At 52.2% G+C, this 14908-nt stretch overlaps 4 protein-coding genes across 4 annotated transcripts; all 4 read right to left on the bottom strand.

Annotated features, from left to right (window-relative positions):
• Positions 1 to 71: 71 nt before the first annotated feature.
• On the bottom strand, positions 72 to 2836 carry N7496_000784 (M1 family metallopeptidase; the record flags this gene model as incomplete). Its single annotated transcript, XM_056693715.1, has 3 exons — positions 72 to 197; positions 260 to 2630; positions 2688 to 2836. 3 exons carry the CDS (start codon positions 2834 to 2836, stop codon positions 72 to 74), a joined length of 2646 nt encoding a protein of 881 aa, XP_056560444.1.
• Positions 2837 to 3698: 862 nt separating this feature from the next.
• Positions 3699 to 5606, bottom strand: N7496_000783 (high affinity methionine permease; the record flags this gene model as incomplete). Its single annotated transcript, XM_056693714.1, has 6 exons — positions 3699 to 4098; positions 4151 to 4313; positions 4366 to 4630; positions 4678 to 5128; positions 5185 to 5416; positions 5477 to 5606. The coding sequence occupies 6 exons, from the start codon at positions 5604 to 5606 to the stop codon at positions 3699 to 3701; spliced, it is 1641 nt and encodes a 546-aa protein (XP_056560443.1).
• Positions 5607 to 7441: 1835 nt separating this feature from the next.
• atg1 (serine/threonine protein kinase ATG1) lies at positions 7442 to 10483 on the bottom strand (the record flags this gene model as incomplete). The annotated part of the gene is made up of 3 exons (XM_056693713.1): positions 7442 to 7593; positions 7650 to 10281; positions 10358 to 10483. The coding sequence occupies 3 exons, from the start codon at positions 10481 to 10483 to the stop codon at positions 7442 to 7444; spliced, it is 2910 nt and encodes a 969-aa protein (XP_056560442.1).
• Positions 10484 to 11922: 1439 nt separating this feature from the next.
• N7496_000781 (putative phosphatidate cytidylyltransferase) lies at positions 11923 to 14674 on the bottom strand (the record flags this gene model as incomplete). The annotated part of the gene is made up of 2 exons (XM_056693712.1): positions 11923 to 14039; positions 14104 to 14674. 2 exons carry the CDS (start codon positions 14672 to 14674, stop codon positions 11923 to 11925), a joined length of 2688 nt encoding a protein of 895 aa, XP_056560441.1.
• Positions 14675 to 14908: the final 234 nt, after the last annotated feature.

The following is a 14908-nucleotide window of genomic DNA, read 5'->3' as shown; positions in this document are numbered from 1 at the left end:
AACCTAATTTCGAAAAGAATCAAACACCCCCGAAAACCAAAGACCGCCCCCGGCGCGCCAAGAGAACCAAATTACAGCTTGCTCTGGAAGTACTGGTTGTTCTTCAACCAGGACTCGACATCCTCGCGGTCACGCTGCAGCCAGTTGACCTTGGCGCGGATGGCGTCCAAGCTCTGGGAGACGGCACGGTCGTAACCCTGTATGTTTGTTAGATGATTGCATATACGGGTGAATAATGAGTGTGGGGATGGAAACTTACCTTGGTGTCCTTGGCACTGAAGAACTCCTCGACCTCCTTCAACTGAGCCTCAGTACAGAAGGAGGAGGAAGAAAGCTGCACAACAGTGCCCAGCATGCCCAGCGAGGGAGGCAGACGCTTGTAGATCGCATCCCAGTTCTCCTTCAACCAGGCCCAGCGGGCTTCAATACCAGTAACGTGGTTACGGAGACCAGCCAGGGGCATGTAGATATCCTGGCTCCTGACCTCCTCGCTCATGGCAAGGGCAAGAGTGCGCTGAACGAGAGCCGGGTCCTCGGCAACACCGAGGCAGCGGAGGGCAGTAGTCTTCTCATCAGAGGTAGGGGCCTCACGGAAGCGCTTCAGAATAGCGTCGTACTCCTTGGCACCACCGTACTTCAGGACAATGCTGAAGACATTGCCACGGATGTTGGGGTGAATGGCAGAGTGGTCGCCGGCAGCGAAGCGGGCAAACATGTCCTGCGCAGCCTTGACGACAACAGGGTCACCGGCGGTACCGGCACAGCCGAACATGAGAGCCTTAAGCTGCTGGAGGATGTGACCATCCTTATCGGAGAACTCCCAGCCGAGTTCGTGGGTCTTGGAAGAGACCAGCTCACGCTGGAAGGCAGTGAGGGCATCCTTGATCTGCTTGTCCTCAAAGACCCAGGAAGCGCGGAGAACACCAATGCGGGTGAGCATCTCGTTCCACACGATGAACTCGGTCTCGGTGTCGAGGCCCTTGAGCAGGGAGAGCAGACCGGAGGTCTTCTGGTAACCGGAGGAAGCCAGAGCACCGGAGTCGGCAATCATACCAGCACGATCCTCGGTGGTCAGCAGCCCGTCCTTGGCAGCCTGACCGAGCTTAGCGAGGCGCTCGGGGGAGTAAGAGGTACGGTAAAGACCAGAGTGGTCAGCATTGACCTTGAAGAAGTCAAGGTCGGGAACCTTGAACTCAGCCTCACGGTCAGTCAACATAGTGTTCTCATCAACGCCCTCCTTGGTACGCAGGCCAAGCATGCAAGGGTAGAGAGTCTGGTCCTCCTCGGGGCGAACATCGCCGGTACGCAGGAAGCGGTTCTGCTTCAGGCTAATGGAAGAGGAAGCAGGGTTCTCGGTCACACTGATGACAGGGAAACCGACGTTCTTGGTCCAAATGTCCATAACAGACTCGACGGGCTTACCACTGGCGGCAGCCAGAGCGGACCACAGGTCACCAGTCTCGGTGTTGCCGTAGGCGTGCTTCTTGATGTAAGCACGAACACCCTGGAGGAAGACATCCTCACCAAGGTACTTCGAGATCATGCGCAGCACGGAGGAGCCCTTGGAGTAAGAGATGGCATCGAAGATTTGGTTGACCTCATCGGCACGCTTAACGGGGACCTCGATAGGGTGAGAAGAACGCAGCGAGTCAAGAGACAAGGCACTCTGCAGGTTGTCAATGACATAGGTCTGCCAGACCTTCCACTCGGGGTAGAAGGCGTTGCAGGAGTACCAGGACATCCAGGTTGCGAAACCCTCATTGAGCCACAGACCATCCCAGAAGTCCATGGTCACCAGGTTACCGAACCACTGGTGGGCCAATTCGTGCTGGACAGTCTCGGCAATGCGCTCCTTACGAGAAGCACCGCTAGTCTTCTCATCGAGCAGGAGATCGACAATGCGGTAGGTAATGAGACCCCAGTTCTCCATGGCACCGGCGCTGAAATCGGGCACGGCCACCATGTCCATCTTGGGCAGAGGGAAATCACTATCAAAGGCCTTCTCGTAGAAAGCCAGGGTCTTGGCAGCAAGCTCGAGGGAGAAACTACCGTGCTCAATATCCTGATCCGGGGTAGCGTAGACACGGATGGGGACGCGGAAGTTCTTGGTCTCGATATAGTTCAGGCGACCCACAATGAAAGCAACCAGATAGGTGGACATGACGGGAGAGGTATTAAACTTGACGGCCTTCTTAGCACCATCCTTGACATCAGTCTCGGAAGCAACATCCATGTTGCTCAGACAGGTCATATCCTTATCGGCAATCAGGGTCACCGTGAACTTGGCCTTGAGAGCGGGCTCATCAAAGCAAGGGAAGGCACGGCGGCAGTCGGTGGGTTCCATCTGAGTTGACGCGATGTACTCGGTCTTGCCATCCTTCTTGTATGAAGACCGGTAGAAACCAGCCATGTTGTCATTCAAAATACCAGTGAAGGTGAGGGTCAGCTGGGCATCGGCACCGGTGGCGAGAGCCTGCTTGAACTGGACGGTAGCGACCTGGGTATCCTTGTTGACAATGATCTCGGGCTTTGACTCGATGACAGAGCCATTGGAGCGAATGGTAGCACTGTGGATTTCGATCTCGTTGGAGTTAAGAGAGACAAAGTCGGTGTCCTCATTGACCTGGAGGCTGTAGATACGTGTCAGCATATACTCCAAAGCTTCAGCCTGCTCGGGAATTACTCACTCGATGGTGACAGTTCCATTATATTTGAAGGTCTCAAAGTCCGGCTCCAAGGTCAAGTCGTAGTGCACTGGCTTGACATTGGTAGGCAGGACCTCGCGGCCGTGGATATTGGTCGAGCCGGAGGGCTCGTCACGTCGAGAGCTGCACATTCTTCGGTAGGAGCAGTAGCGTTTGGAGGTTTGGGAGAGCGGTGATCGGGATGAGCGTAATTGAGAGGAACGAGGGCGAGAGATTAGACTTGAAGCTGGAGCTGAGCGAGGGGCGGAGAGAAAGAGGGGTCTGGCGGATAGAAGCGGTGGCTTTGCTTGAAGCAACGCACGCGAGGAGAAACGACGCATCGGTAAGATCCACAACCCCGTCAATTGAGGGGACAAAGACAGACAAACGAGAATATTATACACAGGGCCCAAGCACCCAATAATATACAGAACCGTAGAATTGAACAAAGAAAGATTGCAGCCACCCAACGCGCCGAGAGAACAATCGAATTCCCCAAATGAAAAGAATCACGCGGCAGAACATCCCAAGGCGGTGAATGGCTTGGCCGCGCACTCCGCCTTTTTCTTTTTTTTTCTCTTTTTCCTTTTCCTTCTTTCTTAACCTCACGCAAGTTTCAAACCAGCGCATGCCCCGATTTCTTCCACGGCAGTCGACTGTGGAGTAGCTTCCGAGCTGCTCCTCCTTGCAAGACTATGCACCAGTCAGTTTGAGGGGTCTATGACACACAGCTCTTGCTGTTTTCCTGAATAGGCTTCCATAGAGGATTGGGACATCTACTTCTGACAATTAACCTTGGAAGAATCTCTTTGGAAGAATCTCTAGCAGTGGGAATCTATTTCTTTACTGCTCTGGCCTATCACTGCTCATTGGGCAGACTACCGTGGCTTGTGCTAATATGCAGCCACATCAACGCCAAGATATATCCAGAAGCTACTATTCCAATTCATATATAAAAGGTTCAATCGTGAAATTATGCATATGTCCAAATCCATGTATGTTCAGTAAACCCATCTAGGTACGCCCTGTAGAACTCTGTGGAATCCGTGTAAACACGCTACGCGACCATCCATCGGCATCCACCACCGATTCCTTAACAAGCACATAACCACCCCATCGAGGTAGAAGTACTGCCCAGACAACATAGTATAGAGCTCCGAATGCAAACAAGCCCAGAGCAACAACGCAGTGCAGGTAGTATGGTAGCTGCTCGTAGACATTCTGGCCTGCATCGGGAGGCACGTAGGGAGCGATCACCAGGTATATATTCGACAGCAGGAAGAAGATGGTCACTGGGAGGGTTGCACGGATCCCAGGGTTCCAGTTGGGATATTTGGTGCTCCTGTTCAGATAGATATAGATGAGGCCGCCAGAAACAAAGACGTTGATGATCGAGAGCGGGTATGAGATGAGACTAGAAGATTGATTAGATCAAGGTCAAAGATATTCCTAGGACCCAGGCTCACTTGAGAAGGAAATTATATGCGTCACCAGGTGGAGGGGCGAGCAAAATGATCGCAGACACAATGTAATGTTCGAGTAAACCAGCAGCTGGTGAATGGAATGGCCAGTTACTAGCAAAGAACTTGGAAAAGGGCAAAACACCCTCTCGCCCGAGCTCTTGGACAACTGTAAGCCTTGTCAGCCTATAGAACCAATTGAATATGGAATGCACGCATACTTCGACCTTGCGAGAACAGCACCGACAAAACATTGCCAAAGGCCGATAGAGCAACAAAGACCGACATCACCTTCTCGGCCTGCTTGCCGAACATATTTCCAAAGAACACGGCAGCAACCACAGTGCCCGACTCCAACATTTCCTCCTTCGAGACAGCTGCAAAATAGGCAATGTTGACAAACATGTACAGAATACCGACAGAGCCAATTGCAAGTGGTGCCGCGATTTTCAAGGTGCGGACTGGATTCTTCGTCTCGCTCAGGGCCTGCACCATGTTAGCCTCGAGTCTCCAATACGGCATATTCAACTGACATAGTTAGCATTCGAATATCCAATGAAGGACCAAATGACATTATACAGCGCCATAACAATGCTGTACCCACTGCCTTTAGTTCCTTCAAAGGCATTCCGGAAGTTATGAGGCGTCTCGGCCTTGGTGTGTCCAGCCAGGGCAACCCAACCTGCCACGACAATAAACAAAATGATAATCAATTTGATGATGCCGAGTAAATTCTGCAGACGAATTCCCCACTTGAGAGCGATCGAGTGCACGAGGAATGCAGCCGAGAGACAGGCCAACCCGATACCACGCTGATTCCATCGATCGACCTCGATCTCAGCTGCGTTGAGGATATACTGGCCAAAGACCACGCTGTTGCTGGCAGCCCAGCCTAGGAGGAAGGCGTAGGCAGCGAACATGGCCGTGGCGAGGAATTTGGGTTTTCGGTAAACATATTCCAGGTAGTTCTTCTCGCCTCCGTTTCTGGGGAGATCAATCAGGATTGGTGCTTTCTTGCGAAATGTTAAAAAAAGACATACTTGGGAATCGCCGTGCCCCATTCCATATAGACTGCAGTGCCAGCCATGGCAATAAACGTGCCAATCACCCACATGAAAAGTGAGAGACCAACACTTCCAGAGAGCGATAGAATAGTCCCCGGCGTCGCAAAAATACCAGTTCCAATAACACGATTGAAGATTAGCAGAGTCGCGCTGAATACACCCAACTGTCGACGATTCTCAGGCGACGCTTCAAAGACATTTCCTTCGTCTAGAAAAAAAAGTTAGAAATGTGAATATTTCCAGACCAACTCTCAAGACAAATACTAACACAAGCCCGTAATTCCATCCGCCGGTCTAGGACCATTCTCAACCTCCGCAGGTTTCGCATCATATCTAACAGATGTGGCAGCTTTAATCGGCGTCCTCTCCGTAGCAGACGATACCGACGAATCCGCCATCTTGAATTTGAAAAAAGTTTCAACCCGTTGCTAAACAATAAAATAAACGGTCAAATTTCGAGACTGAACTGCTTATAATATTACATGGCAAACGGCTAGCAACGGCATCAGCTATAGATGATGTGCTAGCACGAAAAGTGATGCAATACAATCCCGCCTGGGCAGGATACTACCTCAGAAAACCCGAGCACGGTGTGAACATCGCCCGGCTGAATCGCTCCCGAAAACCCATGTACTTTGATTCGTGGGGCGTTTCCAGAATGTTTAGAGCGCGGCGTCACCCCATGATCCACTTTCCGGTTTTTTCTCATGGAAGGGTTCGAGAAGGGATGGTTGTGAATGTGGGTTGATAGCGCGCACGCTATACTTGGCCGGGCCGAGTTTAGTTCTAGTCGGCTTTGCAGATGTAAAAAGCAACATCCTAGAATCCGTCGAACTGCACTATGGAAATGGCTACATGAGAGACAGGTAGAGGGTCATTTGATATTTCACGCCGAGACTCGCTCGTCATTCTCTCACTTTCTTTGCAAGTTTCGTTCTCATCAGAGCCTCGGCGACTGCCAGAATTCATGTTTCGGGCACAGCCGAGAACAGGCAAAAATCCTGGGCCGAGCTTGGACCTTCGGGATGGATGCGGGAAGGGGCTTTGTCGGAGAAGGAATGCAGCATACAACTAAAATAGCCTTGAAAATCTCAAGAGTCTATATTGCCTACATACTGCTAGAGAACGAATCATGTCCAAACTATTGCAAAAGTATCGAATATCTCACAATGATCTCTAGATATTATCCTTCTTCTGTAATCCATCTCGACATTCCCGCGCCTAGACCCAGCCAAGAACATAGTGAAACCCTGACACATGGAAATCGATCACGCCATTGCGCGAACCCTTGGCTCAAATTGATCAAGTCAATCTTTACTATAAGTTATTCGACGACATGTATCTGACTCTAATGTGACTGAGGTGACATTGATTGCGTCAAATCGCCTCATTGTCTAGACCGGAGTCGCTGATTGAGTTTCAATATCGAGGTACAATTCTGACGTAGAGGGTTGGAACTCGGTTGACATCACGGGAGAAGTTTTGAACAGGAACCTAATAGCTTTGAGAGCCTCAAGGGAACCCTAATTGGCATCAAAGCAGTATGTAGGGAACGTCTTAGTTTCAATGAAGATCATTGCTTCGGGAATCGTCCTATAGTTTCGAGTGCTCTGGGCGTATTTACATCCATAAGTATCCTACAGTAGGACTCATTCGCCCTCAGCATACATCATTAGATTAGGAGAGTTTCATTGAAACAATGTCAATTTCATCCAAGATCAAGGGCATCTCATCTAAATCTGCATCACATGCAACCCAATATCATCCTCCCATTCCATGACCAGAATGCCCCCCAAAAAACTCCCTGATCTTGTGCAGTCCAAAAGATTCGCGCAAAAAAAGTATCAAAAGTGAAGTACCAGTCTGTATACCACCGCAACCCCACATAGAAAAACGCCGATGGAAGCAACCCCATCAAAAAGGAAGAAAACAAAAACAAGTAAAAAAGGAGACAAGGCAAAAAGGAATCAAAAAGAGAAAAAAAAAAAGAAAACTCCGCTTCCCCCTCGTGCAGTGGGATATATGGCAGGGCACTGAAAATTTGGACAGGAATCAACGACATGAACATGAAAAGAATTAGCATCTCCTCATCCGGGGGAGATGAAAATGAGTTAACATAAAAAGGGACGAATGCGTGATAAAAGGACGCGGTTTATATATGGCTTGGCAGTCAAAAGGCTGGAGAAACGAGAATGCACGGGACATGAGCGGATGGAATGGGTATTGCCAGGGTTCATCGAGGTGGCGTTGCGCCTGTCGCATGCGTTACGGGAACTAGATTGGACGATGGCATTCGACCACTGTTCATGGTTGGGGTAGTACGCTTTGCCAAAAGTGCCAGCTTCTTCCTAAGAGAGGCAAGGCGACCGCGCATGCTAGACACCACTATTGCAAATGTTAGTGACTAAAATTGGCATAGAACGATAGAAGTAAATACTCACACTTGACCACCACCTGACGATCCTCCCTTTGCAGGCCATCCACCGACCCCTTGTCGCCGTGAGAAGATTGTTGCTGATGACCAGATTGGCCCGAAGACGAGTGCAAGCTATCATCTTCCAGCACTGCCTCCAACATACGGATGGCCGTAACGTAGGCGATTTCACATCCGGCAAGATCATCGCTGGTCAACTCATTGATAGCCGCAGTTCGACTCATCTCCAATGCGCGGTCGTACATTAGCTTCTCGGCCGTGACGCCAGCACTGACTACTACGTCGGCCGATCCACTCGAGGCAACTGTAGACCCGACCGAGTGGTTATCCGGATGACTAGGATGGTCGAGAGGTAGTCGCTTCTGACTCTCGATAAGCTTCAGACGGACAAACTCAGCCTTCTCCAGAACTTCGTTGAACCGGCTTCGGACCCATTGCACCACGTTATTAATCCGAGCGCCGGCGAGTACGCTGTTATCAGCGCGATGTGATGAGTCTCCATAGGTATCCTCCCGGTTCTTGCGCGTCCACCAAGCACCTGCGATATCCATGGACTTGGCGAGTAGAGACAGAGCCTTGACGTATAAGACTAGGGCTTCCTCAGAAAGGGTCACAATGGCGTCGACCGTTAGTCCATCATCGGTGGAGTCATTAGGATCCTCAGCTCCACCAAGGCTGTGTCGTGCAGACGGGTCTGTCGAGGCTGATGGAGCCAGTGGTATAAGTTGTTTGTATTTGACCTCAGCAAACCCATAGACGACATCACTACGGGTAGCGCATTCTTCGATGATCTGAACCGTCCTGCAGTCCTCATCGACAGTGGCATTGGTCTTGGCTCCATCGCCCATAAGCAGCAAACTAGCTTGTGCGGCTGGATAGGCTGGGAAAGGGTTGTAGGATAGAGGTGGAGACCGTCCGCCCTTGGTGATAGCCAAGGGAGGCGAGAAGCCCATTCCAAACAGCCGACCGCTGGCCATATTAAGAGCCTTGGAGATCGCAGATGTAGCTGACGTTGGGCTTTGTCCATAGCGTCGCTCATATGAATGTTGGCGTTGGTGAAGGGAGTCAGCTCGCGCACGGCCAGGAATAACCTGCATAGCCTTGGAAGCGTTGTAATGCGGAGAAGTGGAGACCACAGAGGGAAGGCCCTGCGTAGTTGCACGACGAGGCGCAGAGCTTCCGGGGCCACGGGCAAAGCCGCCTTGAATCCGAGGGCTATGCGCCAACTCGTCTGCGAATGCATTAACTTCAACCGCCCGTTTCTCAACTACCACGTAGTCCCGCTCAAATGCCACCTCTTGAGCAGCCCGCTCACGCTCCTCCACCGTTCGATCATCCTGAATGGGCTTTGACGTTCCGGAATACGTTTTCCGGCTCCTCTGTCGTTCCATAGCCGCCGTTGGCGTGTTCTTATCAACAAGCTCCTGCCGACCGGGTGCCGTTGCGTGAGTGATTGCAGTAGGTCGCTGCGGCGGCGTTCCACCCCGTGCAGTCTCTCTCACAGCACCAGTTGAAGGCCGGTCGGCGCTTCCTATCCGACGCATAGGTGAGGCACTCGGTGGGGTATCGGACTTTTCCCGTGTGGGCTTTGGCCGGTGCGGAGGCGGATATGTTATACGTTCCTCCTGGTCGGTGGTATAAGGCGAATCCCTCTCAGCATTGGGATCAATTTGACTGGGTCGAGAGTCGGTCCGATACGGCAATGGTCCTCGTCCGAGCTCCCCAGAGGTACGCCGGCGGTCTCGGGGCAAGTCATCAGCGATTAAACCAGGGATTGGTTCTGTGATGACATTGCTGTTGAAGAATTCGGGGAAATTCAACCGTTCCGCGGGGTTTCGCTTCAACAGTCCTCGAATTAGCTTCTTCATATCATCCGATGCCGGGTTCTCCTCAGGAAATCGTATTCGATCTTCCCCCTTCTCAATCTTCCGAAGTAGTTCGACATGATTCGTAGCCCGGAAAGGTGGTCGTCCCACCACCATTTCGTAAAGTACTGTGCCAACAGACCAGAGATCAGCCTCGGCACCATATTTTTCGTATCGCAAAATCTCGGGTGCCATGTACAATGGCGAGCCGCAGAGCGTCTCCGCTAATGAAGTGGCAGGTAAAGATCGAGCGAATCCAAAATCTGCAATCTTGAGCATCGGTAGCGTCTCCAACCCCGTCGTCGGCTCGTAAAAATTATCGCTGCCTTTGTACGGAGCGAACTGGGACGATCCACTGCGGTATGAGGCTGGCGCTGGACAAAGCAAGAGATTTTGAGGCTTAATGTCTCGATGAATGAGGTCTCGCTCACGCAGGAAGTGAAGGGCGCTCGAGAGCTGTTTGAGGAAATGTCGAACAACGACCTCGTTGAGGGCTCCGCCGGGTGGATTTGGGTATTTCGCAATCATGTCTCGGGTAGATGAATGGTCATACAGAGTGTCTCGCTTCTTGATGAAAGCCGAGAGGTCCCCGAGAGCACAGAACTCCATGACCAAGTGGATATGTGATGTAGACTCATGGCAATCGATGAGAGCGACAATATGTGGGTGGTGGAGACCTTTCAGGATATCGATTTCGGAGGAAAGGTTATCCTTCAACTTCTTGTTCAGCTTCGACAGGTTGACGGACTTGATGGCTACAAAGGTGCGGGTTTTCTAATCATCAGAAGAGCGCGACTATTAGCACTGCACTCTCAAGGTACGCAGATCATCTCAAAACTCGATGACTCACCGTATGTACACCTTGGTAGACCGTCGCGAAGCTTCCTTGTCCGATCTTGTTATGCCGAGTGTAGGGACCGATGGTCATTTCTGGGCGGGTGGTCTCGCGTGACCTCCGCGAATGTTGAGATGCCATGGCTGTCGCCGAGTGGCTCCGCCACTTGGGGTTCTAATCTCCCGCAGACGAAGCTCCGAAATCCAACGGACACAACCGCGCTCTGTCAACCACAACTACCGCAGCAAGAATAGAGACGTTGGACTCAGCGAGAGGCCCATCAGGGGAGCCGAGACGAGCGATGATCGTACAAGTGAGGAGCACGGAAGAATAAGGGAACCGTCAGGGCGACGAGTCTGGGCTCAGGCTAGAAGGAGAGCCGTGGAACGAAGCTGGTCGAATGAGTCGAGTTGTCGAGTGAAGCGAGTCCGTGTCCAGCAAGGGTATAAAAGGATGATGATAGTTCGATGGATAGTTCAGGAAATGATTTGTTCGCACGACAGCCGTTGTCCCAAGCACGTCGTGGAAAGCGGTGAAGTGATGATGTATAGTTGCAGGGTAGGAATGTTCGGGTGTAGCGAGTATAAAGGAGGGGGACCGTGAACCAAAGTTTGGGGGTGGGAAAGGGAGGGAAAGGGAAAATATGCAGGAAGGGGGCGGGTAGAGCTGGTCTAATGGGGGAAGAAGATGATGTGATGTTTGAAAGGGCGGGAAAGTTGGACCCAGAGACGTCAAGGACGGCGGTGGGTGGTGAAGGCTGGTGATTGGGGAGGGGTGTGACCTGCTCTGATGGCCGATAACGAGTGACAGGCGATGATCTGCTGGAAGGCGGTCAGTAGAGCGGTGGGTCGGGGGGACTTCGTAGATGGTACCTTATGTATGTCCAGGAGGACCTTGGGAGATGTCAAAATACAAGAGAGGGGGAGAGGAGAAAAGTAAAGAGGAAGAAGAAGGATTTGTAGATTCGAGTTTAGTAGCGCAGCAAGAGTCAAGAAGCAGAGACCGGAAAAGGGGGAGCAGGCAGGAGTGCCATGCAGGTGCCCAGCTTCAGGTGGTTATCGATTAGATAAGGCCGAGATCGTGACCTATCGCGAGTCACGAGTCTCCTTCCGGGGATTAATGATTCATTGCAAGATGCTATTTATACTGGGGTTACGTGCTGGTTTTACATTATATCAGATGAAACACTACGAACGTATACTGGCCATATATTATAAATCAGATCAAACCATACATGTTGCACAACCCCCGAGATACTGCCAAAGCAATCATATCTCCCCCATACTTGAGGATCCACCACTGATTTGCCTCCCCCGATCCGAGATCGGCAGCCCCAAGGGTGCTGGGCAACGATAACCCGCCAAAAGCTTATCGGTCCAGGCAGAAACTGGTTTTCTAGCCCATTGCATTAATTCCCCGATCGGAATCCTTTTGACTCATGACGATTTAAAATATGGGGCGTCGAATTGTTAAAGGTATATATGGTACAAAATTATCTACAAGGCAGCCATTATTTGACCCCAAATCCATCCCTGAGTCATCCACCTATACGCAAGCCCACCCCCTTCCCATCTGCACGATCAAACGCCCAGACCCCGCACTAACAACCACAATACAACTGGCACGACAACGTTATCATTACAGCCAGTGAGGATCGCCTCGGTCGCGCTAGTCCCGCTAGCCGCTAATATCGCCTTGCATGCCGTCCAGAACCAAAAGCGAACGGTGGAGGCCTCCACCCCGGCTGATTCGGTCCCTGTCACGGCCCACCCGCCGACCATTAACCATGCACGTACAGCAAGCAATCCGCACGAGACGGCCACCACGAAAGCCACGCTGCCTTCGAGCGACTTGCCCCCGCCCCAGAACCATTTCAGCCGACCGTATCGACGACCGATGAGTGAGGCCGCTGCATCACCCATGCCAACACAGATGACACCACTGACCATGCTAACATCCCGAGTGGGCACCTCCCAACCTGCCCAGGGACCTTCACCACTCCGATCGAGGTCGGAGAGAGATAGCCATAGGGGAATTGAGCAGCCGATTAGCAGGAAAATGTGTGAAATGATGACTGGTCCACGGTGGTCGCGCCCGTCCACATACGGTGCGAGGAAGTAGGTTAAGGGTCGTGAGATTGGGGGTAGTTGAGATGCACGGAACAGATCCAGAAGCAAAAAGACTGAGAGTACCAGGGCCAGTGCCAGGGCACAAAATGCTGGATCCACAAACACGGTTGGTAGGAACATGAGCACCATCATGCCGTGGAAAACCTTGCGCCGAGTGTCCACCTCTGCAACGGAACTGAGCTGGAACACGATTGCCAACCCGGTCACCAGAACCACAACGCAGTAGGCGCTCATTAGGATGCGAGTATTGGCAGGTCCAAAGTCTGTCTGGCGGACATGCTCAACCCACCCCAGCCAGCAGGAGGGATCTCGGAAAGCGGCATCAGGCCGGGCGGGTAATTGGATCCAATATTCGAGGTTCAGCATAAGCACCCAGAATCGGACCCCTGACAAATTACCCAGAAGGTACCCAACGGCCCACCCGAAAGGATCCTGTCCTTGGAGAGCTCGTTCTGCAATATACTTTCGGATAGGGCCCATGATAATCGCCAGGGAAATCGCGTAGACATAAATCGCATACAGCCATTTGCGGACCTGCGCCTGGGCGGCAGTCATGGAAAGGAACGAGGCAAGTCCCGGTCCCATCATTTTCTTGCGGCGGCCACCGGGTGTAGTACGCACGCGTTCCTCTTGAACTGCTTCCTCAAACGTTGAAATAGTATGTCGTCGCCGCCGGTTTTGAGAGCGAGCATGTTGTTCAAAGGCTTGTTCTGCAGTCACATTGTCCACCGCTGAGACAGGGTCATGAGATTCCCGCCTTGTCTTCGTCTTGCGAGGTCGGGGCACTCCACCTGGCCCATCACTGTCTGAAGTAGGTTCATCCGAGACCCCAGCCCGACTCAGCTTCTGGCATAGCCGGTGGTCCATCATATTAAAGAACTTTCGCGGAGAGAACGAGCCGCTCAGTGAACGGCGGAATTTCCAACTGGGAATCCGAGCTAGAGCCACCTCCCAGCGGAGGATGTGTCGACAACTAGCAAAAAGGCACATTCCACCAAGCCATAGCAAGGCCTTTAGAATCTCCGCCTGGGGAGAGGCCGCAAACAAGTACAAATTGATTAGCGCTGTCGTCAAAAGCTGCAATTCGGCGGGGAGAATGCTGGTCGTCAACAAAAAGTCTAGAGTGGGTATCAACGCTTGATGTAAAGGAAAAAGAAGAATCAACGATTCCGCATCATGCCCGCGAAGCGACAGCGGCTTGGGGATTGTATAGTCGAAAGAGAGATGTTCTGAGGCGAGTATCGGCACCAGGGTCACCATCCAGTGTGTCACACTGAAGCCATTGACCCAGCTCTGTAGGGGGATGGCAGGGGCCGGAAGAGACGAGAGACTCAGAATGAGGTTGGGTATAAGCAAGGTCGGATGATGGTTTGTCAAGGATAGGGAGACGAAAACCGGAATGAGAATTGGGTAGAGTAGCGGCGCCGGGTCGAAACTCGCGGGTATAGAGAAGAACGGGCGTTTGGACTTGGAGGGCCATATGCGCCACCGCCGGCCCCTCGAGGCTCGAAGCAGCACGGGGTAAGTAGCATAGAGGGTAATGAGCGTAATACCATGCGTGGCGAGCTCTGTAGTATCGTTAGCAAATACAGATTCATACCTCGGGCATTATCCAAATAGAAGGCATCTCACCTTTCCTCCAAGCCCAGGCAATTGAACGAGCATCTTCTTGCACCAGGACGACAGCACCGACAGACAACAGCAGCGCAGTCTCCACCAGTCGCCGCAGTATCTCAACTCGCCTCTGCCGACGAATATGTTTCCTCTCCGCAAACCTATCCTCACTCTCCTCCTCCGAACTTCGCCTCGACGCCCGGGATGATTGGCGCACGAATGACGGCCACGGTTGTAATGTAGGCAGCCACGCATCGGTATCGAGCGTCCCATTCACACCCGAGCGCAATCCCTTTTGCGGGCGAACCGGCGGCGCCGGCAGACCTCTCAAAATACCAGTGCTCTCATCATCAGCCTCGGTGCCACTGTCGCTCGGTGTCCGGGATGATTTCGGGTATGCGGATAACGGCTGTAGGCGATCGCCGTGTTCGGAGGGTGTTCGCGACCCGAGACGCCCGTTTGTGCGGTGGTATGGATGGGGAGAGCGTGTAAATTGTCGCAGATCTTCGATGATCGCATCGGAGGTTGATGCAGGCGTGCTGCTGCGAGGGATCGCCTCTTGTTCCTCGTGGCCCCGCGGAGAACTCATGACACCATTCCTATGTCGATGAGCACGTCATGCCGGGGTAGGGGGAGAGAGTGGTAGGGGAACAAAGAGATCGTAGGATCGTAGGATTAGAAAGTCGAGAAGGCGAAAAAAAAAAAACGCAATACTTGTCAGAAAAGGCAATCGGTGAGATCGTGGGAGAGCGGGTTGTTGTTATCTTTCCTGAACGCGGAAGGGAGCCTGCTTATCACATGTTCCGACCAGCTGGGGCGATCC

Source organism: Penicillium cataractarum, assembly GCF_028827025.1.
Source record: "Penicillium cataractarum strain IBT 29864 chromosome Unknown utg000001l, whole genome shotgun sequence".
NCBI classification, from domain to species: domain Eukaryota; kingdom Fungi; phylum Ascomycota; class Eurotiomycetes; order Eurotiales; family Aspergillaceae; genus Penicillium; species Penicillium cataractarum.
Note: the sequence above shows the minus strand (reverse complement) of the source record. Positions and strands in the feature narration are given on the sequence as shown.